This window comes from Eufriesea mexicana, unplaced genomic scaffold (genome assembly GCF_001483705.2).
Source record: "Eufriesea mexicana isolate 0111107269 unplaced genomic scaffold, ASM148370v2 scaffold1369, whole genome shotgun sequence".
NCBI lineage: Eukaryota > Metazoa > Arthropoda > Insecta > Hymenoptera > Apidae > Eufriesea > Eufriesea mexicana.
In genome coordinates, this window is record NW_016909479.1 from 355,034 (window position 1) to 378,812 (window position 23,779).

The window sequence follows — 23,779 nt, forward strand, 5'->3', positions numbered from 1 at the left end:
CTCTCTCTCTCTCTCTCTCTCTCTCTCTCTCTCTCTCTCTCTCTCTCTCTCTCTTGCCTCTATAAATAGACTCAACGCTACTGCGATTGCGGTCCTACATCGTGCAGCTATTTTCGACAGACATCGCTACTCGTTACAGTTCTCTGTACGCCAGCTCCACAACGAGTTTCCATCGTCGATGGCTCCTCGAACCCGCGAACAAAGACACGAATGCCCTGTTTACGCTGCGAGCAATAAGAATCCGCCGGCTATAGCGGTTTCTCAGCGACCTGCTGCTTCTTCCTCTGAAGACGTTGATCATTTCTAAAACGAACATTTATTACAATTTAATGATTGTATAATTGATATTTGATCACAGCAAGACAAAGTGATAGCTTTATAGAGTGGTACCCAACTGAAAGTCGAAAGTTTTCGTGAGGGTATTGGGACTTCGTGGCCAGATAGTGTTCGATCACATCGGTAATTAATGGAGATCATCCAAGTGGACATCTAGGCAGTTCATCCATTTCAGATCTTCATCAAAGTGACTTTAAGCGAGTGTTTAATTAAGAGGGAAACCTAGACCAAAGTCTTTCTAATGCTTCTATAGCAATAGTAATGGTTACCTGGTACGGAAACAGCATCAGTGCTAGGTAGAATACCCTACGCATAGACTGTCGAGGATGTTTAGCTCGCTGAGACTGACTACCATGCGCTCGCACAAGAATCGTGCTCGACCAGGAAGCGTAGCTACATCTGCCAGTTCCGATTCAGCTCGGCCCGACGAGATTTCACCTCAGTCTTATCATCCGCACAGTTTCTTACTATTGGATGACCAGGATAGTCCTGTATCCACCCCTTCCAGTGTTTCCTCCAAAGTTGCTCAGGTCAGAGTGGAACGTGAAGGAGGAAGTCTCGGAGTCACTCTCAGAGGCGGTGTTTCTAGAGCTTTGGTGGTCACTGGAGTAAAGTCTGACGGACCAGCGGCGAAAGAAGGAAGAGTTAGGCCTGGAGACAGATTATTAGCTGTGGATGATACTGAATTAAGAGGTCTGACTTTAGCGGAAGCTCAAAGAGCTCTCAGGAGAAGCTCTGATGCTCCCGTGGCTTCCTTGACTATTGAATATGACGTTGCCAACATGGAAGAGGCCAGAGCAGCTACTTCCGGCCCTCTGCTAGTACAATTGGAACGTGGAATTTCAGGTAATCTAATTTTCTGTATTTCAGATATGAAGCAATTACCTCGTATATATGTACCTATATATATATTTATAGGGGAGCTAGGACTAACGGTCAGAGAAACACCAAATGGAGTTTACATTGAAAGTTTAAGACCAGCAAGTACGGCAGATAGGTGTGGGGCCTTGCAACCGGGGGACAAACTCTTGGCAGTGGACGAAACTCCTGTCCAGGATGCTGTGACAGCTGCCAAACTACTCAGGAACAACTTTGATTCTCGTATAGCTAGGTTGCAGATTTTACCCAGGCCTCCAAGTGCTTCACAGAGAACCGTGAAGAGAAGGGCACAACCACAGGCGCAGCAGACTTCCAATCAGACTTTACAGACCAAAGAAAGTCTGACTGTGATTCTTAGACCTGATCATAAGGGATTTGGTCTCGCTCTAAAATTCGCGGAGGACCGTCTAAATTATGTTGTTAGTATATTGGAGGCTGGAGGTCCGGCTGAACGTAGTGGAGTTCTTCTGCCAGGAGATAAAGTGCTTGCAATTAATCGTAGAATGCTCAGAGATCTCCAGCCAGCTGAGGTAACTGGCATCTTGGAAACTTCACAAGTGGTAGGTGTAGTAATTAGTATAGTTGCACTGCAAATAAATTACGTAATCTTCCATTTTATTATCTCCATTCTTTAAACTTTTGTTAGTTTTAAGTATAGATTTTCTATCAGAATTATTTAAAAATAATTTAGCATTTCGCGTCTTCTATTGTCTTCTTCAATCGATTTCATTTTAAATGTCCTAGCAATTTTAGTTTATATCTCTACATTGCTAAAGCGATTCCTATTTATACAAAAAATGAATTGAAAGCTTCTTTTATTTTTATAGATTGAACTGGTAACAGAGTACAAAGTTGGCGGACCGGTTGTACCTAGCTCAGGAGTGTTCACAGTGCGAGTAGCAAGACCTATAGGTGGGCAACCTGACGTAGGCCTGACAGTAAACGAGGACCTGATCATTACTGAGGTTCGCAAGGGATCTCTGGCTTACAGAACTGGAAGCCTAGCTCCAGGGGACAGGTTACTTGCTATAGACGGGCAAAAACTGGACTCTGGTGACCTCAGACAAGCCGCACAACTGTTACATCGACCAGGAAGTTCGGTTATCGCTCTGACTGTCAGAAAACCTGACCCTGCATCAGAAACTAGGTAACTATACGGCCTACAAATACCTCATCCCAAGGATCCAAAGTGAAAGTAATATGAAGAAATTATAAAGGAATACTGAAATTTGCAGAGAACACTGCAAGGATTCTAGTATAGGAAGCGATTCAGTGCAACAATATCCCCCAGGAATACTTCGACCAGCTAGAGAAAGCCTACCCAGCGTAGACAGTGCAGTGGATTCTTGGGGAGAACTAGGAGAGAATAGTGGAACAGGTCCAGAGATTCTAAGACTTTGGGACACGGCTTCTGTGGACAGCGGTCAACTAGATTTGTCTATGCCTTCTTACCCCGGGTAAAAAGAGAAGAGAAATAACCATAGAACTGCTAAAATCTTTCTATTCTATTGTCTTCGACCTAAGGTCATTTTTAAGTATAATCATAATCGTCTTTTATTATTTCTTCTGATCCTCAGATCACAGGAATGCAGCAACCCAGATAGACTTCAACAAATAGTTCATGTTTCTCTACACAAAGACCCAGTTTACGAAGACTTTGGTTTCTCCGTGTCTGACGGCCTGTATGAACGTGGAGTTTATATAAATCGTCTTCGACCTGGAGGGCCCTGTGACGGCGTCCTAAAACCTTATGATAGAATTCTACGGGTAAACGAGGCTAGCACGGAAGATTGTGACTGTTGCTTGGCTGTCCCATTGATCGCTGCGGCTGGTGCACGTTTGGACCTCACCATAGCTCGACCAGTGTCTCCTCCTAACATTATAAAAACTCTATAAAGGAGAACAAATCGAAGTAATGGAGCAGTATCATGCGGAAAATGGTGGTGAACATATCTGGTATATTTTTGTACACACCTGTATTTTATTTATAAAAATAAATGTATAGATTGCTTTCAGCTAGAACATGTTCTCCTGCATACAACCCACGCACACCATATCTGAACACACGTCCGAAGAACATCAACGTGACATGTGTTTAACCCTCTATGAATTACTTCTAGAGAAAAAGGTATAATTGTTAGAACTAATATAATAAAGATTCAATACCTACACCAATCTAGTCGCTATAAATAGGGGATCTAAATGAAATTAGCACCACACAAGGATCCAAGTTTTTAAAATTTGTAAGATCTTATTATATTTGTTTCAACAATTATACTTTCAAAATTTATAAATTAAAATTGCGTAGAACAAATTATTTCGGTGGTAATTATCCATGAAAATGGAAGTCTTTGGAGAGTATTGTTAATCGGAATATTCATAGAGGCTTAAAATGTTGTAACAACCTAAGGAGTAGAAGAAATTGAATCATAACACCTGAGCTAATAGCTGAAGGAAGGTATTCAATTTAAAACCTAATCAATACCATATGAGCGCCGCTCAATATCAATTACGCGGTGTTGAAACCTGATTTCTATCTATTCGTCATTGTTTTCACAACGCGGGAATGTAGTCGATCTTAAACGCTAATTGACCCAGCAATCAACTGTGAACGTCAATGATTTTGCGAATTATACAATCCCACCTTGCCAGCAAGTTTACTTTCCCATGAAAAGCACGATAATGTTAATGTAAAATCATTCTAAAATAATTCCTGAAGCGAATAAAAAGGAAAACAAGCTAATCTAAGTAATAGAAAAATTACATTCTTGTGCAGAATAATACTAATAAATACTTCTGCCAAATCATATTCTTGCAAAAATTATATGAGTTTCGATTTGTATACCTCATTGCAATTAGCATGTTGTTATAGTCACATTGCTATGATTGAAACATCATGCACTGACAGACAAAACTCATATAAATTTATCAAACATGAAACAAATCTATCAATTCAGACTAGACTTCAAACAAGTGCTCCTTCTTTTCAGTCCATCCATTTACCATGAAGGAGCTAGTACTTTTACCATTACGATTCTTATCATAATACGGTGGAAGCAGTGTCCGACTATTATCTATTCTTTGATCATACTTGGCCTTATTGTAGCACAACACACCAAAAATGGCCAATGTCATTCCAAATATATTCAACCATGTCACTGGATTTCCAAGCACAAACAAGGTTACTGCAATTACGAATATACGTTTACTCGCGCTAGCCACTGCATATGTCAAAGGGGTGATAATAGATAATACAGAAAAGGCGATGATGTTCTGGAACCAATTCAGAACGCCATCCAAGAATAATAGGCCAATTACATAGAAACTTAAATCAACTGCTTCACCAGTAACTGGATTATGTATCAAACTTCCCAGATCATACAATAACCATATAGGAGAGAATAATATCAATGCTAGGCGACCCAAGATGAGTAGAAGCCTTAAGTGATGTATTCCTGTATCATGTAGAACCTGAAAAGGTATATATTACTCGTATTTTAAATCTATAGATATAAGATAAGTTTTAAAGCAAAATACATACCTTTTTAGAATAAATATTCTGTAAAGAGAATGCCATGGTTGATGCTAAGGCACTCAATAAACCAATCATATTGAAGCTGAGTTCTGTGAGTGTAGCAATAGCCACACCCACCACAATTGGAACTAGGCTAAGATATACCTTCCAAGTTTGCTTTTCCTTTAGTATAATTCTTGAGAGAAATACCGTGAAGAAGGGCATTGTAGCCTTCACTGGGACAGAGCCAAACTTCAGTTAATATATGAGATTTATAAAACCAAAAATAAATAACATATTTATAGAAACTATTTCTAAAATATTCACAAATCTGAGCTTCAAATATTCATACAATAATCAAATAAGATCCATACAATTATTTTTACATTACAAAAAGGCTCATTTCTAATACCTCTTAGAAGTAAACTATTTATAAACTTAAATTATCAGATTATAGACTTATTGCTGTAGATTACATCTGTTAAAACTTTCTTTTAAAGTTTTCAATCACAAGTAAATATATTGAAACGAATGTTAATTACAATCAATCATAATTATCTTAATGTAAGCATTAACAGAGTACATCATACAGTATTAGCTCTCCCGCGTTTAGGCGCGAAGGTCGTTTCAATTTTATTTTTAAACATGGACACGCGTATAGTACACGTGACTGTCAAAATAATATCTCATACCAGTATGAGCATATGAGACTGGCACTTTCCAAATGCTGACGTGGCTGAATACAGTCGCTAAGAATTTGCCTAGGGCGAGTGGTACGATCAAACGCAAGTAGTATCCCCAGGAAATATCGTTCGAATACTTTCTCACGCCCCACAAATTAAAAAATGGCCCTGAGTAAACTGTGATTGAGGTTAACTGGACCATGGTCACTGTCATTGGGTACGGAAACTCCGACAAAAGCATCTTGCCCGCTACGTTACTGCTGCTTGAGATTCCATACCAAAGCAAGCACAAGAACAATATGGTGACCACTTTGCGGCTGCTCCGGCGATCATCCATGATTGCGTGAACGAGCCTTTCTCAAAATTCTCTACGTCCTCACTCCATACGTTTACACAGCTTACTTGCACAATACTTCCGACTAATCGGTATTTGCGGCCACTGCCACGAATGAAATTTGAGCACAGTTGGCATTTCTCTCTCCCTCTCCTACCAAGTTCTCCCTCTTTCCTTGCGCAATACTACCGAAACACGTGGCGCACGCTTTAAACAAAAATTGGCATGTCAAAAGACATTCATACAATTCGATTGAATAGCATAACCTGTTGGACCATTTAGAAACTTAATCTACATTAAATAGAATGCTTAAAGAAATCAAATAATTTTTGAATTAAAACTTTAGCATTTTGCATTAAATGTTTATAACTAGAAATGATAATTATGAAGAATTCGATCAAAGTATTTAAATGTTTTAGTATCAGAGAAATTTCTTAATAATTAATTTCTTACGTTCATTGGATCAAAATGGAAATTTCTATTTTCCTTTTAAAAAGATTTAAAATTCGCCATGAATGACTTTGCCATAAGGAAGAAGCAAAATTATTGTTCCTTGATGAATACTTTTTAACAACATGTTATAAAACTCAGTAATTGTTTCTTTTAAACTATTTAATTTATAATGTACACAGTAATGTCAATAAAAAGATAAAATTTCCCATCAGTATTACCAACCACAGTTGCATATAATTCCTATCTTTTAACAAATATCGTATAAAACTATATTAAAATATGTTCCTGATTTGTTAATTAAAAAAGACAAGAAATTCACTAACATATAAAAATTACATTTTGTTACAGTAATTTCAACAAGTGAAATTTATAACTCATTATTATTATTTCATTTCTATCAATAAAGTGTCCCTATTACATTTTAGTTATCTCATCTTCATTAATCAATTGTGAAATATAAAGTACTTTATTTAAAATTACCTGCTCTCGAATTTTAATATTTGTACATATCTATTGTCTCTAAAAAATTGTAGTAGTAATAAAAAATACATAAAATAGTAATTATTTTTTGGTAAAGGAATAAAACGAAGTTGTTAAAACACAAGGTAGGTGGCAGTAAATCTCGATGAAGGGATGTCCCGTTTTATACGGAAAGGATAATACGAATCAAATCTACGTTATAACTAATTTTTTTAATAAAAATTTACTCTAGTAACGAAGATTTACATGAACAATAGTATAATTGAAGAAGATAAGTACTTGTATATTATTTATGTGAACGTAGGTTATGCGTAATATGTTTCAAAGCATCGTTCTTTTATATTTTATAAGAACTCATAAGTGCAATCGTATTTTGTAATGCAGAAGTTGACAATTTTTTGATATTTTATTGTATAATTTCATCTAAATGGATCCTGTACCCTCACGGCCTTCAAGGAGATATCGTAATGTGTTTGGTATTGATATTCCCATCATAGAATGTAAACGGGAATTTTCTTTACCACACAAATTTCCAAGTATGGTTAATTCATTAAAAAACAAGTGCATGCTTAAAGATTACAAGACAGTTACTATTGCTAACCCAGAAGTATCTAATAGTCTGAATGAATCAAAGAGTAAAAAGATATTGAGTACAAATACTATACAAAAATTAAGGATAAAAACAAAAGATGGTAAAGATCTGGGAGAAGTTAAAGTACAATTTTTGGCTCAAAAGAATGTATTAAATACCTCACAGGTTGTTTACACTCAGCAAACTCCAACTTATAAAAAAAATAATCCTCCCAATCTATCTATTGCTTCACAAAATAATGGTAGTAACTTATTGAAATCATTAGGATCTCAGTCTCATATACTAAATATACAGAAAGATACTACAGGACCACAATATAGTGTAGGATCAGAAATTATTGTAAAATCTGTTTCTTCTCCTGGCTTATTGACAGATATTAATAAAAAGTCAGATGAAACACAAAATGAAAACATAAACATACATCATATTGTAAATGAAATAAATAAAATCAATCAAAGTAACAAATTACTGTTATCAAATGAGAATGGACATAAATTGTTTCATAATACCCAAGAAACTGTAGAATTAGAAAATAATAATTTAGTATTATTAAATAAAAAAAAGAATGAAGATTTATTCATAGAAAACAAATGTACCTACGACAGCGAAAAAAAAGATGTAATAAATGAAAGTATCTCTATAGCAACAAAAGCAGAGATTCCAAACGAAACAAATGTATCAGATGTTAAAAACTCTAAGACTCAATTGGCAAAATCAAAATTTCCTATAGTAAAATGTGAAAAGTTATCAATGCAGAAAACTAATGCAAAAGAAATCACTACATCTTCTACAAAGATAAATAAAAAGAAACGACGTTTTAACTCGAACACGTCTTCTAGAAAAAAGATTATTAAATTAAATAATGACATATTTAGTTCAAACCCCACTGAAGTTAAAAGACATAATGTAAATATTTTAAGAAAGCCAACAAATTCTACACAAATGGAACTTCATAATAAAATTAATGATTGTAATAAAAGTGATTTTGTAGTAATATATGAAAAACCTACAATTACGGATCAATATTTCAATAATACACAGGATGAAAATTATATTTCAGTACTTGTAAATAATCCAGATTCATGTAAAGACAAGATAATTTGTAATAATAAAGATATACAAAACAGTGATTCTAAATTTGAAAGGAGTAATGATATAACAAAAAAAAAAGAAATTGAACATAATACAGAAAAAGAAAACTTTTCAGATTGTTTAAGTGTAATTAAAGAAGCATTGACTAGTGTGAAGGATGAACAACTTCGAGCTAAAGCTTTGCATGCTCTTGCAGAGTGTGGAATAGGCATAGCAAAGGAAGTTCCAATTACTCCTCCTGATAAATTAAAAACAGTTCATGATTCTCAAATCCAAACTGATGTATTTGGACTTCTTGATTTTGAAAATTTTATATTAATGAAAGCAGACACATTTGCCCTAGAAAGGATAAAGCATAGAGAACGTTCAAGTATTAATTCTCTACCTCTCATGAAAGAAGTACAAGTACAAACAGAAACACAAATGCAGCCCAAGACAAAACAGAATAATTATATTAACGATATAGATGTTTTACCTATGTGGAATTCAGTGCCTTTACAAGATACAATAAACTTAGATAATTTCTTAAATGAAAATTTAAATAACAATCCTAATACAAATAGAGTAAAAGAAGTATTATCAATGCCACATTCCTTATGTAAAAAAATATCCATACAATTAGAAAGGGACTATGAAGGAATGCAGCACTGGGATGATAATGGGTTGTTAAATATACATCGGGCAGTGATAGGTGATCAACTACATACAGTACAGAGATTATTGGTAGTTTTAAAAGCTTCAAAAACTAATATAGATGTATTAACAGAAAATGGAATGGTAAATTTATAACTATTTATTAATATAAGTAATATAAAAGAGAAAAAAATAAGAATGTAATATATTTTTAGACAAGTTTGGAACTAGCAATTAAGTTTGATGTATCTAAAAACATAGTAAAATTATTACTAGAAGCAGGAGCAAAGCCAGTTTTATCTGATCTCCTTCATGACTCTGCAGTAATTTTAGCTAGCAAATTATCATCTCCATTTTTAGTGGATCTTTTAAATTATGTAACAGAACCCAAACTTTTAAACCACGTGGATTTATCAGGTAAGTATTCAAAAATGAAATAAATAAAAATACCTATTCTCTAATTTGTATGTGTTTTTAAGGAATGGCTCCATTGCATTATTGTGCATTAAATGGATATTTAAGTGGGGTTAATGCTTTGATAAAAATGGGGGCAGATGTAAATCTACAGGATAATCATTCAGGAAGAACACCATTTTTCCATGCACTTGAAAATGAACATACACCAGTTGCGCAAAAGTTATTAGAATATAATGCAATTGCAGATCTACCAAACTTCTCTGGGCAGTCTGTTATGAGTTTGGTAGATGAGGCAAAGAGCCTTTCATTAAAGGTTGCATTTAACTAAATAGTAATTTAGTTCTCTGTTACTGAAACTTCACTTCTAAACTCCTAAATGATATTAAAGTATTATTATTGATATGGTTGAACATCACAATAACTACTAAATTATTAATTGTTAATCTGATTATATTAAACATAAATGCAAATTTTATTTCTAATTTTACAATCTACAATTGTGGTTCCAAATTAAAAAATCTCTGATGCTCTTTAGTATCTTTATAGAACTGATATTCCATTTTGGAACTGTGTTCTTTATTATTTTGTTTGTGACATAATTTAGGAAACTATTATAAATATAATGGTAATTGACAAAAATGCTTATTAGATTCTTTCCACATTTTAATTCAATAAAAATTACAGTGAGGTTATTGGAATTATAATTTTTATTCTCAAAATTAATATTATATAGTATGAATTATTATATAGTAACATCAGTGATGTTGCAAGGAACAGTTTAACAGTAAAGACCAGCCATTTGCCAATATTTCAAAAAATTTGAGATATAAAAACAGCAAAAATGATCAATTAAACACTATTTCACATTTTCAAAAGTAAAGATATTTTTACCAATTAATATTGGACACTATTCATTATTGAAATGGATGTACTTGATATAAATCAATTATTTTATCAAACTGTAATTTTTATTAAATACAGAAAATTCTAAACAGCTTTATTGTATATTTCTTTTGATAAATTTATAATATTAACAACATTAATTGTTAAATTATTGTTTATATAATTTTTTAACTCTACTTTTATACATAAGGGAAATCACTGCCAATTATTGTAATCATTTCTTTATTGAAATGTTCAAAGTATGCTAAATGTACATAAGAATCAACAAATAAATGAAATAATATTTGTAAATATTTCTTGTTAATGTATATGTAAAAATACAAAGTTATATTTTAAATATAATTATAATTAAAATCATATAGTCTTCATTCATGATTAATTAATAATTGTTTAATATTTTAAGAATAAGAACTTGTAGTAATTTGATATAAATTTTTTTCATTACATCTAATGTACACTCAAATAAATATTAAACTTTTTACTTGCTGTAATAAACTTTATTGATATTTACTTAATATTTTTTAAATAGAAAATTTTTCTATTTAAATATAACTTCCATACTTGAATTAAATAAATTAAAATAAGTAAATATGTTTGAACTGAATTCAAAATGAATGTTAAATTTAAAACCCTGATGCTAGTTTGCAATGCAGTAAAATTACACTTTTACTGTAGCGCAATCTGTAGGAAAAACACGTATTTGGGTTAGTGCGTCTTAAACATCTTGTAGTTTATGATACACCTGTTATCAAAATGTCCGTAAACGTAAAAGAAAAGTAATCGTTATTTTTTAAAGGTTAAAATTTAATAATTTCTGTTCAATAAAGATTGGCAGTTACGTTTTACTCTCATGGATTTGGAAACTAGACGGAAGAGTTGCGATAAGAGGTCAGTTACTTTAATAGTCTTATTGAAACTCTCAAAACGTATTGTATTTGTTACAACAAACAAACTATAGTGTTTCCTTGCAATTAAAGCAATCATAATTAAAATAGACGCAAAATGTTTTGACGGTTTTACTATGAACTTATATTGGTCTAATTATGTTAATTATTTATTTATCCTAATAGTTTTGACACAGATGACGATTCTGATTATGCTATGATAAAACGAATTAAAATGGAACCAGAAGCTATTTTGTCTCAAGAAGATGATATAATGGCCCAATTACAACAAGAAAGCTCTGATTTAGAAGTAGAGCCGAGCTTTACATTGGAGGGCTCTGCAAATGGAGAGGATTGCAATGAAGGTGTTTTAATGCAACATATGGACATTAGAGAGCCCCTTTCCACCTTAAGAAATTTATTGGAACAAAGACTTGGAGTAGAATTAACAGATTATTCCTTTTGGTTGCAAGATGCACAAATGGTAATCATTGCAACTAATCGATAAAATGATTTTAAATTTGGTAACATATGTTCTGAAACTTTTATCTATTCTTTAGCTAGAGAGTCACAAAAATTTGGTTGATCAATGTGTACAAGGGGAAGGATTGGTTCAAGTAAATGTTCAGATAAAGGCAACACAGAGGAGAATAAACATAGTGGATGTTCTAAAGCCTGCAGAAGATTATATAGAGCTAGCAGAAAACAATGGTATCTATGAATAATTATTGATGAAAAACAGTAAATTATTGTCCTTCATAATACATATAATTTTTACTATCTAGCTTCTACTCCAGTTAATGAAGATAGTAAACGAAACGTTATAAGATGGATGGTTGATCCACAATATAAGAAGGAGCAGGTACAATTTTTCAAAAATTATACTTTGAATTTAATTTTCTGTAGATTCTATATCAATTTTCTATATTTTTTGTCAATTTTCTATAAGTTATATTTATATAAACTTTTAATTTATACCATAACTGTACACTTGCATGTATTATACAGGAACGGTTAAAAATTCCAGCCGATCCAAAAGAATGGACACAGACACACGTCAAGCATTGGCTTCAGTGGGCAGTTAGACAGTTCAATTTGGCTTCAGTAAGATTAGCTGATTGGAACATCACAGGTCAACAATTGTGTAATCTCACCCTAGAAGAATTTCAGGCTAAAGTGCCTCTAGATCCAGGAGAAGTATTCTGGACTCATTTAGAATTGCTTCGAAAATGTAAATTTGTCGGTTCGTAAAAAAATTATAAAATTAATATTAAATTATTGTCGAATACTTAATTAATTGTGAGATTTTATAGCTGTCGTTCAGAAGGATCCCCCAGCGTCACCTACAGAAAACAACGTGGATAAAACTATCAAAGTCCGTAATCAGAAGGCTGCGAAGCCTCGACCAGTGGTAAATCAACAAGCACGAGTAGTCAGCGTTCCGTTAGAGAACATTGATGCTACACCTATCACCATAGCAACTTCGAGTCGTTCGGTTAATAGCGGTCAAATACAGTTATGGCAATTCTTGCTGGAGTTGTTAACAGATCGTGAGCACAGAGGCGCCATTCAATGGGTTGGGACCGAGGGAGAGTTCAAGTTGAATCAACCGGAAGCAGTGGCGCAACTTTGGGGAGCGCGTAAAAACAAACCATCAATGAATTATGAGAAATTGAGTCGCGCATTGCGTTATTATTACGACGGAGATATGATTTCTAAGGTGCACGGGAAGCGATTTGTGTATAAGTTCGTATGTGATTTGAAACAAGTTCTAGGTTATTCGGCAGCGGAATTGAGTAGATTGGTGGAAGAGGGTACAAGATATTTCTGATGGCATCTTATTTTTTTATGGTTACAACGATTTTTATCACCGTATTTCCGGAATGTGTTACATCAATCACTGTACATATTTAATAGAAGATAAAAGAAAATGAAGAATAGATTATTGATCAGACAATCGAATTGTACATCGAAATACAAAAATTATTACAGAAATTGGTATTTTGTTTTTTTCTTAATTAAATACACCACCCTTAATATAAATCAGTACATCGTTCATATCTTTAAAAAATCTTTAACAGAAGTAGTCAGATATACTTCCTATATATGCATGATACTTAAGATTCGGAAAATAAATGCATCTACAGTAAATATTTCTATACATTTCAATGTGAATATATAACAGTATCTTTATCGATAGTTCTTTTTTTTATTACAAAATATCTCATACTACGTTAAATTATATTGAGGCATTATATATTCACAAGAGAACTCTTAATTTTTCAAGATGCACCATGCAATAACGGATAATAGACCTTCGAATGTCGAGTCTCTTTAACTTCACCATTCATAGAGCGTCGACGTTTCCGGCCGTTTTCTATCTCTGATGACTAGGACTGACTTTTGATCGGCAAAAGGCAGCACTTATCGCCAATACCAGAGAATCTAGCCTGTGAGATATCGGTCGCGACGTCACAAGTTAGGGTCTCAGGGGACCGGCGACGCGGCAGGCTTTACAATCAGCCCGCCCGCCATTGCCCTTTTTCTCATTTCATTTTTTCTCCTTCTTTTATTCGCTACTAATTGCACACACATTCACATACCTACATTTTCACCGTTTAAGAGGAGCCACCACCTTATATGGCCTTTTATAATCTCCTCATCATCTTATAATTATATTATAATTACTACCAAATATATACAATAGCTTAGAATAGTGTTTATAATACTATATCACTTATGGTGGTAGATCTTCTTCGTCTTCTCTGACAAAGATAATTGCATTCAGAACACACGCGATTAATAAAATTTGCGAATTCTTTTCAGTAACGATACGATTCGTAACGAATCGAACGATGTTATCCTGAAGTTGCTGTTGAATGACGAAACGTTGTGGCGTCGACGACCGGGAAAGTTAGCAAGTTGTACAGTGGACTTCGTATATCGCGAATTTCCATTCTCTACTATACAACCTACTACCTCACCCAGGCGTCGTCGCTGATGCGACTGTCCTCTTCATGACTGCCCCTTCCATAGACATTAATGTACAATAGTATTGTGTATATTTATAATAATGTATAATAATATTTGATAATTAATGTATATTAAATAACAGTCATATAAAATGTTAATAATTATTACAATTATATACTCTATTTACAACACAAAGTTGTCAAAATTAGTTTTAATGAAGCAAATACATTTAAATTTTGTGTTCCAACGTTTACTTGTAATTAATCGCTCGTTCAACCGGAAATAACAGAATGGCATAGACTGCTCATTTCTTATTCTCTCATACTCAATTTCATTTATGATGTCGTTCTCCCCTTCACCTCCTCTCTCTCTTTCTCTCCCGCTTCTCTCTCTCTCTCTCTCTCTCTCTCTCTCTCTCTCTCTCTCTCTCTCTCTCTCTCTCGATTGAGCAAATTGCTTAGTGAAAAGTGTACGCATTTATAACCGGAAGTGCTGCGGACTTTCAGGAGGGCAGTGGGGTGTATGAAGGAGAAGGAGGAGGTTCCGTCGAAAAGCTTAAATGTTGGCCTGACTACATGTACCAGTAGATAGGAGCTTGCGGTATACATATAAAAAAGCCCACAAGTTCGGATCTACGGGTTAGTATCATCAAGTATAGCTGATAACGGCTATCACTGGATCGTTCCATGTTGTATTTTCAACTTCCTTTTCTCTGCTTCCTTTTGTCTCATGAGAAGTACTGTAACTGAACCTGCAAATTAATAAAATGAAATTGAATCGCAATAAATAAATATAATATTCGTTTCTTCAATCTTTCTTCAACAAGGCAAGTTTATCAGCAAATAGAAGAAGGGTGTAACGGATATGTTAACGAAGTTATTAAAGGACTCATTTAAGTGGATAAGATAACAACTGAAATCTCGGCTTACTTAATGTACTTAATGATCATAATTCGCGCCAGGGGGTTAACGAATTTCAGTAATTGTCAAATTCGTTTAACATTAATAAACTTATGGACCGACATATATTCCAAGATTATTATTCAGAGACTTCTTTTTTTTTATGCAATTTCGTATAATTCGAAGGGCCTTAGGTTTCTCACGCGTGGATCCCTGGCTTGCCACGCCGTTGCTGGGTAGAGAGATCAGGAGGGCATAGAAAAAGAGAGCCGGGGCTATCCTACAAGAAATAAGACGAAGAAGAGGACGAAGAAGAGGACGAAGAAGACGGAGAGAGGGAAGAAGAGTATGGGAGAGTAGGTAGAGAGTCCGGGCGTTGTAAAAATCTCCTGCCTGCTTCGCTCGTAGACAGTTGAATGGCCTCTGCATCTCTCCTCACGTGGCCCTAAGGGATGTTAGGCACCGTTTCCAACTGACCGATTATGCTTTACAATCTGGACCCTGAAATATGTGCGATAAATTACAAAATATTCTGGATCAACTGGTTATTTTCTACTTTAGAACATAAAGTACTTGGGTATTTGATTCTGAAAAGATTCCTTACGTCTAATACCCATGTACAAAATGGCAAAAAATGTGAATTTTACCTTAGGTGTCGTTTAAAGACAAATTTATCGTGAATTTGGATTGTAAATCTCGAAATTCCATGTTTCTTTGAAGAAAGAGAGATAGGGGAGTTGAGATTGTTCGTTGTGAACGGGTCTTAAGGTCTGGAAGACAGCGAAGAAGGATCTGGATGCAGGAGTAGTCGAGCGGGAATTATGTACGCTACACGAAAAGCTGCAATCCTCCCTTGATTCCCCGGCAATCGTCTTCTCCCTGGTCTCCTCCTACCATAAAAAAGAACAAAAAAAAGAACTTTTTAGTAACTAGTAGTCGATGATCGTCTTTGTTGAAAGCGGTAAGAAATCAACGAAAACATTTCGCTTTTACATACAATATTTATTATCTCTCAAAATCGTTTCGAATTATTAAAATCGACACAACCATTAAAATTAAAGTCCTCCAAAAAAAGTACCTTATCTCAACTTAATTCTAATCAATTATAATTAACATTCCCTATATATCTCCTCCAAAACTCTTAAGGTTCGTTATAAATTTTATAAGATTTAACGTATAAAGTTCAAAAGCCCGCGAGCAAGCCTGCCAATCATCAGTTGGTACGACTGGAACAACCGTAAAAGTAACAGGAAAGATAAGAGGATCAGAGGCCTCTTCTCGCTCGGTTTTTCTTCCTCGAGAGACAGAGAATAGAAAGCTCCAGGGGCAAAAGACAGGGTAGGGGGAGGGGAGAGAAAAGAAAGGAAGTTAAGCAAAGTGAAGAGAAAGGAAAAGAGAAGGGAACATACGAAGAAGCGAAGTGGAATGGTCCCGTGGACGAGGAGAAGACGCGGGGGTAGAGACGTAATCACAGGGGCGTTGAATTAGGGAAGCATCGAAGGGAGTAGTGGGGAATCTAGGGGTTGGGGGAGGGAGGAAGAGTCGACGGTGGAGGACCGGGGTCACCGCCATATTATATTTAGCGAGACATAGCCGTGTGAATGAACTGCATATCCCAGGGCCGAACGACCTAACTTTGTCGATGATATTTTTGAAATATTCTTCCAAATCGATATGACCAATCTTACATCCATCTAATTCCTTCCCCATTCTTCTGTGAAATTCTTTACTATTATAACTGTTTCCAAGAAATTTGTTCGTAACGGTGTAGAATCAAACTATGAACACATTTTCTCATGATATTCTTCTCAAAGTCATAGACTTGTTTCTTAAAGGCAGTGAAATGTCGCTGAGATTGCTTAATTGAGTAAAAAATCAAAGGAGATTTTGTAGCTTGTAAAGCAGGACAATTTTGTAGTCTGTCTTTGCAAGGATGAATAGTGGACTCTGAAAGGGAAATAGAATTCTGGGTAAACGAAATCTATGGATTGTACTATTGAGATAAACAGGAATAAAATTATAGTAGATACCTGATCTTCAACATCAAATACTGTTTAATTCTATTCTTTCATCAAGTTTTTTGGAGATAAATACTTGACATAATATCAATGATTCAATGAAATATGAATGAATTTTTTTTTCCATTAGTAGGTATACCTCTCCGATGTTTATTATGACTTTAATTTATGCTTCTTCGTGTTGTTATTATTTTTGTCACTGATTATGGTAATATTGGCTGGTTGGTAGTTCGTTTACGTACTGAATCGGTTTCCAACAAACGATCCTTTATCTTTGCCGATACATTCTCACCTCGTATCGCTTCGTGGAATGTAACACTGGTAAACAATGAACGGTAACAGGACACACCAATGCACGCACGTCTATAGATATTCAATGTTGCTCCTTAGCCCAGAAAAATTCACAATGGGAGACATTTTCCACTTATGAACCCTAAAAAAGAATCTTTAACTTGCATATTGTAAAACCTACATCTAACGATACACTAAGTCAGTTACCATCCTTGCTACCAAGTTTAACATTTCTTTCGTCAATTTCCTTACTATAGGAAAGCGAATAATCGTTGTAAAGTTCTTATCAACATTTCACGAAACAATTACAGTGTTTCTCAAACTTCATCGTGCAGTTATTGTAACGACCTTCCATACTATGTCCGACATTTACAGGATAGTTTTTCAAGTTTCGACGATCACGTGAATTAGTTAAGATAGATTAAAACTTCATAAAGTTTAAACTGTTTCAATCGAGATATGGTAATACATGGGTGAAGGAAATGGAATATTAACTACAAGTTACCGGCTTAGAGTTAATTACATAGGCCTACATGGATTCCTTCCCATTGTCGCCGGCAGCACATAACCATAGTTATAAAAACGTGGTCGCGGTGGAGATAGATCTCTCCATGAACCGCAAGAAATCCGTGAAAAGAAAGGAGGAGAAGAGGAGCAGAGCAAAGTAAAAGAAGAGAAGAAGAAACGTCCCCATAGCAACACGATGCGATCAAGCTTTGCTTGCATGTACAGTCAACCTAAATGTTCATTACACGACACATCCACAGAGATGCACACACCTGAAAATAATCGTAATCTGTATATGATCGCAAATTTAAAAATTATGCGTGATAGTATATATAAATGAAGTACCGTTGGAAAAAATGCAACTGCACATCGTACAGAGGAGAAAGTAGCTCACACTGGCCTTGAAGGTCGAAAATGATCGAATTACACTTTAAATCCAATTATTATATCATTAATCCAATTGGAAGAAAATGAATGTCACGTAAATTCACGATCGAGTAAAGAAATATGTTTTTCTGTGAACAGTTTAACGCTGCAGCGAACGTGAGAGCAATATGCGAGGCACACCTTAATAAACGTCTACAGGGCAACATACGAGAGTTAATGGTAGTGTGCAGCCAGACAATAAGGTCGCCAACTGGAAAACGATAATCGATTTAACCCGTTGAAAAGCGAATCGACCTTCCTTGGCCGGACAGGTGGAATATCTCCTACGCACGTCCTCCATCTTGGAACGAAACCAACATGACCAGACAATCCTGTGAAACAACATTTACTTTGAGTTCTATTCGTACAAATTAATTATAACAGAGAATATAACCTAAATTTTAATCTAAACGCACAAAAAAGGAATAGAAAATTTTACTTTTCGAGTATACTATCATTCTCGAATCTTTTCATCTAAGAACAATATGGCGTCCAGGGTTCCACTTACAGTAATATCTAGTTCCCTTCTGCTTGAGGATTCTTCTGCTAACTAAGCAAATAAATGCAAGGAGATTCTCCCCGAAAGCATGAAAGAAACAAAGAGGAACGAGTGGCGAAGGGAACGCGGAGAGACACCGACCAGGCGCATTTGAATATCCTGCGAGCTTGCATAGGCGGAGAACTGGTCAATCCTGTCCTGCGGGAACGAGAGCCGCGAACCAAGGAAAAAGGACCTGCCCGAAGGTGTAGTCGCCTTCGGTTGCAGCTCGGTGAGCATCCAACCGATCTGGACCAGCGGCCGATGCAACTGGACTGCCGTTATAATGCGCTACCTCGGCCTCTGTCCTGACTACCATCTGCCCTCCCTACGCTCCAGCGCGTTCCCAGTGTCCTCAGCAAGCTCTTCATCTTCTTCTGATTGCATTTTGAATTAAAAATATATAGGTTGCTTTATCGTTGCAAAGGAATTACAATCGCCTATCTTTATGGCGGATGTATAGAACGTTTCGTTATCGGTAATTCCCAATTTCGCTACTAACTTGCAATCACATATCCTTGGTCTTCGTTCGAGATATTAAACAAATGTTAACTTCCTTGCAGAATTGTAACCACATTTTTTAATACGAGAATTCCGTTTCGATGTTCCTCTTCGCGAACGTATTACAGCGGTCGGCGAGAAAGTGGAAGATGAGATATTCGCAGAATTTTGAATCACGCATCGATTTAACGACTAGGTACAGGCAAATTGTTCGAAAACTTGCGCAGAGAAGATAGAATCCAATATTCATCGTCATCCACGGGGAACAGCGAGCCGTGGAGAGAGGGAGAAGGACTGAATGAACCCACAAGAGGAGGGGAGAGGCCCAGTTGGAGGGGATGAGAGGATTCTGGGAGGGAGTGAGGAAGGGATAGAAAAAAGGGACCCCATGGCTCGATTTAGTACTCCCATACGCCTATCTCCGCCCACCACATAGAGCAAACCGACCAATGACCGCCATGCGTTCTACTAGAGACCGGCTAGATCGAACGCACACTGCGTGCATTCTCTCCCTCTCCTCTCTTGACTCGCGAATTATGGGCCTGGATGGGTGTTCTGTATAGAATAGGTAGCTGGCCTCCTGGGGAGACACCGATAATCTGATCGGCTCGATACGTTGCTCTACCCTTTGAATTTTTTTCGAAATTATCGTGTTTTTTCTATGCACATCGGTTTACCACTCTTAATTCTTCTTATTCCTTCGGATTAACACCGAGTAAACCTACAACATGATAATTATTATGATATCAGGAACAGATAAATGCTTTTGGGTAAATATTTTCAGAAGAAATTTCGACCATACGAACGAGATAAGGCCTTCTTTTCGCTTAAATCGATTCAATGACAGGCGAACGGATTGGGACAAGGTCAGTCATTCCTGATTCAATAAGTTAATATCTTGATTAAATCGTTCGATGTCAAGCGCATTTCCTTACTCAAATCTTACTGCTGCAATTAAATGGTCGCGGGGCAATCCCGGCTGACACACTTCGGATTCCAAATTCGTATTCTCTTACGTAACATTCCACTGACGCCAGATAAGATTACGCTTTATCAGCAGGGAAATATCGCAACTATCTTGAAAGAAGAAACCGCACAGTCGTATCAACGAAAATAGTACGATCGCAAAGATGATTCGGTTACTTTTCTGCGTTGTTCGATGAACGTCAATGGAATTACCAAGTGTGAGCTTATCAGCTGATAATGTACTATCTTTCAGCACAAATTGCAATCGCTATTCCAGCAATAGAAACCATCTGGTCATTTTCTTTCGTATTTCGAACTTAATCAAAATTCCATGCTCCTTCGATATACCTAAGATTCGTCATTTTACGGTGCATATTTTCCATAAAATTACGAGTTACGAGGCTGTTGGACCAGTGTAGGGTCACTGTTGGACTGTTCGCTAATTCCTTTCGTCGAAGAACGTTATTCCTGCCTTTTTCAAAGATACCGAGTACCGCTTGGACGTTGGACAAGTACTACAATCCTCCGGAGTTTCCTAAACAGGAGAGGAAAAATGATTCATCGAAACATGAGTCGTCAATTAATTTCAATTACCTGTGCCCTAGCCATGAGCTAATTATCGGTGGCCTTGAACTGTATGTCGCGAATCAGTGCCAATTAATGCTGTGTCGCTATCTGCGAATATCTGGCGAGTTGCGTTAATTGCATCCGACTTGAACACACCAACAGTCAGCAGGTGTAACGCGACACCTCAAGATTGTGGCTCACTGTCAGTGTCAGACGTCTCCGTGGCCACGCTGCACGAACATCTTTGCTAATTGCAGTTACTTCCAGGAACATTCTTCCAATGTTTAAATCAATTCGAATTTAATGCGGTTTATAAACTTGCAACACTTCTTGATCGAGATGCTTGATCCTTCTGGATCATTCGAGGAGAATCTCCCATCTCATGCCAATGTTCTATTCATTGTCACTGTTCAAAGTCGAACGGTACGTATCATGTAGAGTAAGTACAGGAGTGTGCACGCGAAAGGAATCTTGCGACTGCGATTGGTTATAACGTAGTAAATCCTTCTTTAACACAATCGCAAAGATAGGTCACACAAATCTTTGTTATTGGCTAAAAGTGACGCATCTTCAAACAGAATTTTATCGCGTCACGTAACAAACAGAGGACACATAGGGACCAAAACACAGACGAGGTATAGAATCTGTATCAACTATTTATCATAAAATGAAAAAAGCGTCGATGTAACTTATCCCAGTACTCTGTCAGAGGTATAGATTTCGAAAGCATTAAAAATGGAACAAAGTAAAGCGATCAGAATGTCTCTCGTACCATAGTACCATCTCGAGTGCAAACTCTGCAACTTTACATAGCGTTTGCATCTATGAACGCCATCAAATAGTAAACTATGATTTCTACACACGTCTTTCATAAACAATATTATTTTATACTCTCTGGGACGATATTTCTGACGTTTTTTAGAGAGATCTGAGATGTTCAAGTATAAAATATTCTTATCTACGAGTTTCGCTAAAAATAACAGTGAAACGGTGACGGTAAAAATAATTCAGATAAACAGAGAACCCGCAGGAGTATCTGGAAGACATAGCAAGCCGTTACTGTCATTTCCTGATAACGAGAGGCAGATACGAGTCATGTGAGTGTAAAACAATGGTCAGTGTTGATATACAATGAATCAGGAACAGGATTCGTGAATCATGACATCTCTTCCTGAAGAGAAATGGTAATCGCACGATCTTCGCGTGAATCCGACAAATTGTGGCTCTACGATGTTCTCAAATTTCGTTTCATTCGATTTTTACGTGCAATTGGAAGGTAGTTCCAGCTTATTCGATACAGATGAATTGCGATGAAACGTCTAATGTGACTAACATCTGATGCAAACTGGCAAAGAATGAAAAACATGTGTAGAACTCCTAAGTTGGCATTTTTCTTCTTTATAATAATTAGCGAACACGTGCAGCAGGCGTGAAGTGTTAATATCAATTACACTGACCTAGCCAATAGCCGGCTAGATGAGACAAGCCATGCGTGTGCCCGTGACGCGAGCAAACCGTGGCATTGCACGTTGCACCGGTTGCAACGAGGCGTTGCACGCTGCGTGCCGCGCACGGGGAACACGCAAGCAAGGAACAAGGCTTGCGCCAGACAGTCTGTTGCACAACTTAGGTATTGATCTTGGCCGGAACTAGTTTCCGTTTCCGTCTTCTCTTCCAAGCATTTTCACCACTTGTTTCAATTTGATTCAAGGAAACCCGTCAGCTGTACGACATTCTGAGCTTTCATGAAACAACAACGAATCTAAAACGTACATAAAAATTATAAAAGCAAGTGGAAAAAGGTGAAAATGACCCAAGTCATTGGGACACATTGCAGGACGATTACTTAACCCTTATTACTTCCGGTTCCACTTTCACGGGCCGATCGTCGCGCCATCTGCAGACTGATCTTAATCACACTTCTGTTTCCACTTTCTCTTTATCCTCCAAGTCCAATAAATCGGATACGAAACTCGTGCGTTGAAGTTTAATTAAAAAGTACAGCTTTTTCTGCACTTGAATCGATGGTTTCCACTTCCGGTTCGCTTTTTCCGTTCGCGAACAATCAAGCTGCAACGAGGAGACCGCGGGAGTACATTGCACCGACGAGGTATTGATCTTGCTCGTGGGTGTCTTTTTCGGTTACCGTATCCCTTCGTGCAAGCTTCCCTTTCGAACTTTCAATCCTCGATCCTTGCCCTACCTTACCGACTGTGAAAAACCTAAAAACATTCGACTTCTTTCCCTCTCCGTGAAGCACCGCTGACTTCACGACTCAATTTCGAATCAATTAAGCATGCTTTGCGAGCCTAGCCTAGAAGACAAAAAGCATCGCGTGTCTAGAGAATCGAATATTAGTTCTAGGAAGAAACTAACTTGCAGTAGTTGGTTTCTGTTCGTTTCTGTGCGAATTAACACAAGTTTCGCAGACAGAAGAAAGAAAATAGAAAAACCAGTCCAAGCCCGAAGCACTTTCCAAAATTTTTCCAAGCATCATCTGCCGTGCCGCGCTTCGAGTTCAAAGAATACGATAAATTTCTAATTCTCGTGTATTTTTTAGTCTTCCAATTCTTCGTTACTCCATTTCTTACACGTTTACATCAAGAGTCCGTCGATTTGAGCAAGTTGCGAAGTTAGTGGGGAAAAGAAGAAAGAAAAAGCAAACGGAGATGAGGTGAGCATCGAGGCCATTTGCAAACCAATCTCATGGCCTCTGTACTTAAATAAAGATGGAAAAAACGTTTTAAACGTTAGATACAATTATATTCTATCTTAGGAAATGGAATATAAAATAGAAATTAGAGAGAAATTATATTTAAATACGATGCGCTAATTGTGATCTAATATCTCAGTTTCTATTAATTTAAATTTCGTATTCCAATTTATCAGAGCA

The 23,779-nt window shown here is 36.3% G+C and overlaps 4 protein-coding genes and 1 pseudogene across 4 annotated transcripts; 3 read left to right on the plus strand and 2 right to left on the minus strand.

Moving 5' to 3' along the window:
- The first annotated feature begins 49 nt into the window (after positions 1-49).
- On the plus strand, positions 50-3,452 carry Grip (Glutamate receptor interacting protein). The gene is made up of 5 exons (XM_017900789.1): positions 50-1,182; positions 1,255-1,775; positions 2,043-2,362; positions 2,451-2,672; positions 2,793-3,452. The coding sequence occupies exons 1-5, from the start codon at positions 663-665 to the stop codon at positions 3,109-3,111; spliced, it is 1,902 nt and encodes a 633-aa protein (XP_017756278.1). The 5' UTR covers positions 50-662; the 3' UTR covers positions 3,112-3,452.
- A 623-nt stretch (positions 3,453-4,075) lies between these two features.
- On the minus strand, positions 4,076-6,230 carry LOC108548024 (solute carrier family 35 member E1 homolog). The gene is made up of 4 exons (XM_017900790.1): positions 6,200-6,230; positions 5,422-5,953; positions 4,757-4,965; positions 4,076-4,686 (listed from the first exon to the last, which is right to left on the minus strand). The coding sequence occupies exons 2-4, from the start codon at positions 5,747-5,749 to the stop codon at positions 4,174-4,176; spliced, it is 1,050 nt and encodes a 349-aa protein (XP_017756279.1). The 5' UTR covers positions 5,750-5,953; positions 6,200-6,230; the 3' UTR covers positions 4,076-4,173.
- An 876-nt stretch (positions 6,231-7,106) lies between these two features.
- On the plus strand, positions 7,107-9,741 carry LOC108548005 (uncharacterized). The gene is made up of 3 exons (XM_017900758.1): positions 7,107-9,140; positions 9,212-9,413; positions 9,476-9,741. Exons 1-3 carry the CDS (start codon positions 7,107-7,109, stop codon positions 9,739-9,741), a joined length of 2,502 nt encoding a protein of 833 aa, XP_017756247.1.
- A 1,320-nt stretch (positions 9,742-11,061) lies between these two features.
- Positions 11,062-13,087, plus strand: Ets97D (DNA-binding protein Ets97D). The gene is made up of 6 exons (XM_017900771.1): positions 11,062-11,204; positions 11,387-11,684; positions 11,761-11,911; positions 11,986-12,062; positions 12,209-12,443; positions 12,514-13,087. Exons 1-6 carry the CDS (start codon positions 11,167-11,169, stop codon positions 13,029-13,031), a joined length of 1,317 nt encoding a protein of 438 aa, XP_017756260.1. The 5' UTR covers positions 11,062-11,166; the 3' UTR covers positions 13,032-13,087.
- Positions 13,088-15,743: 2,656 nt separating this feature from the next.
- Positions 15,744-23,779, minus strand: part of LOC108548006 (uncharacterized) — a 17,215-nt pseudogene continuing 9,179 nt past the window's right edge.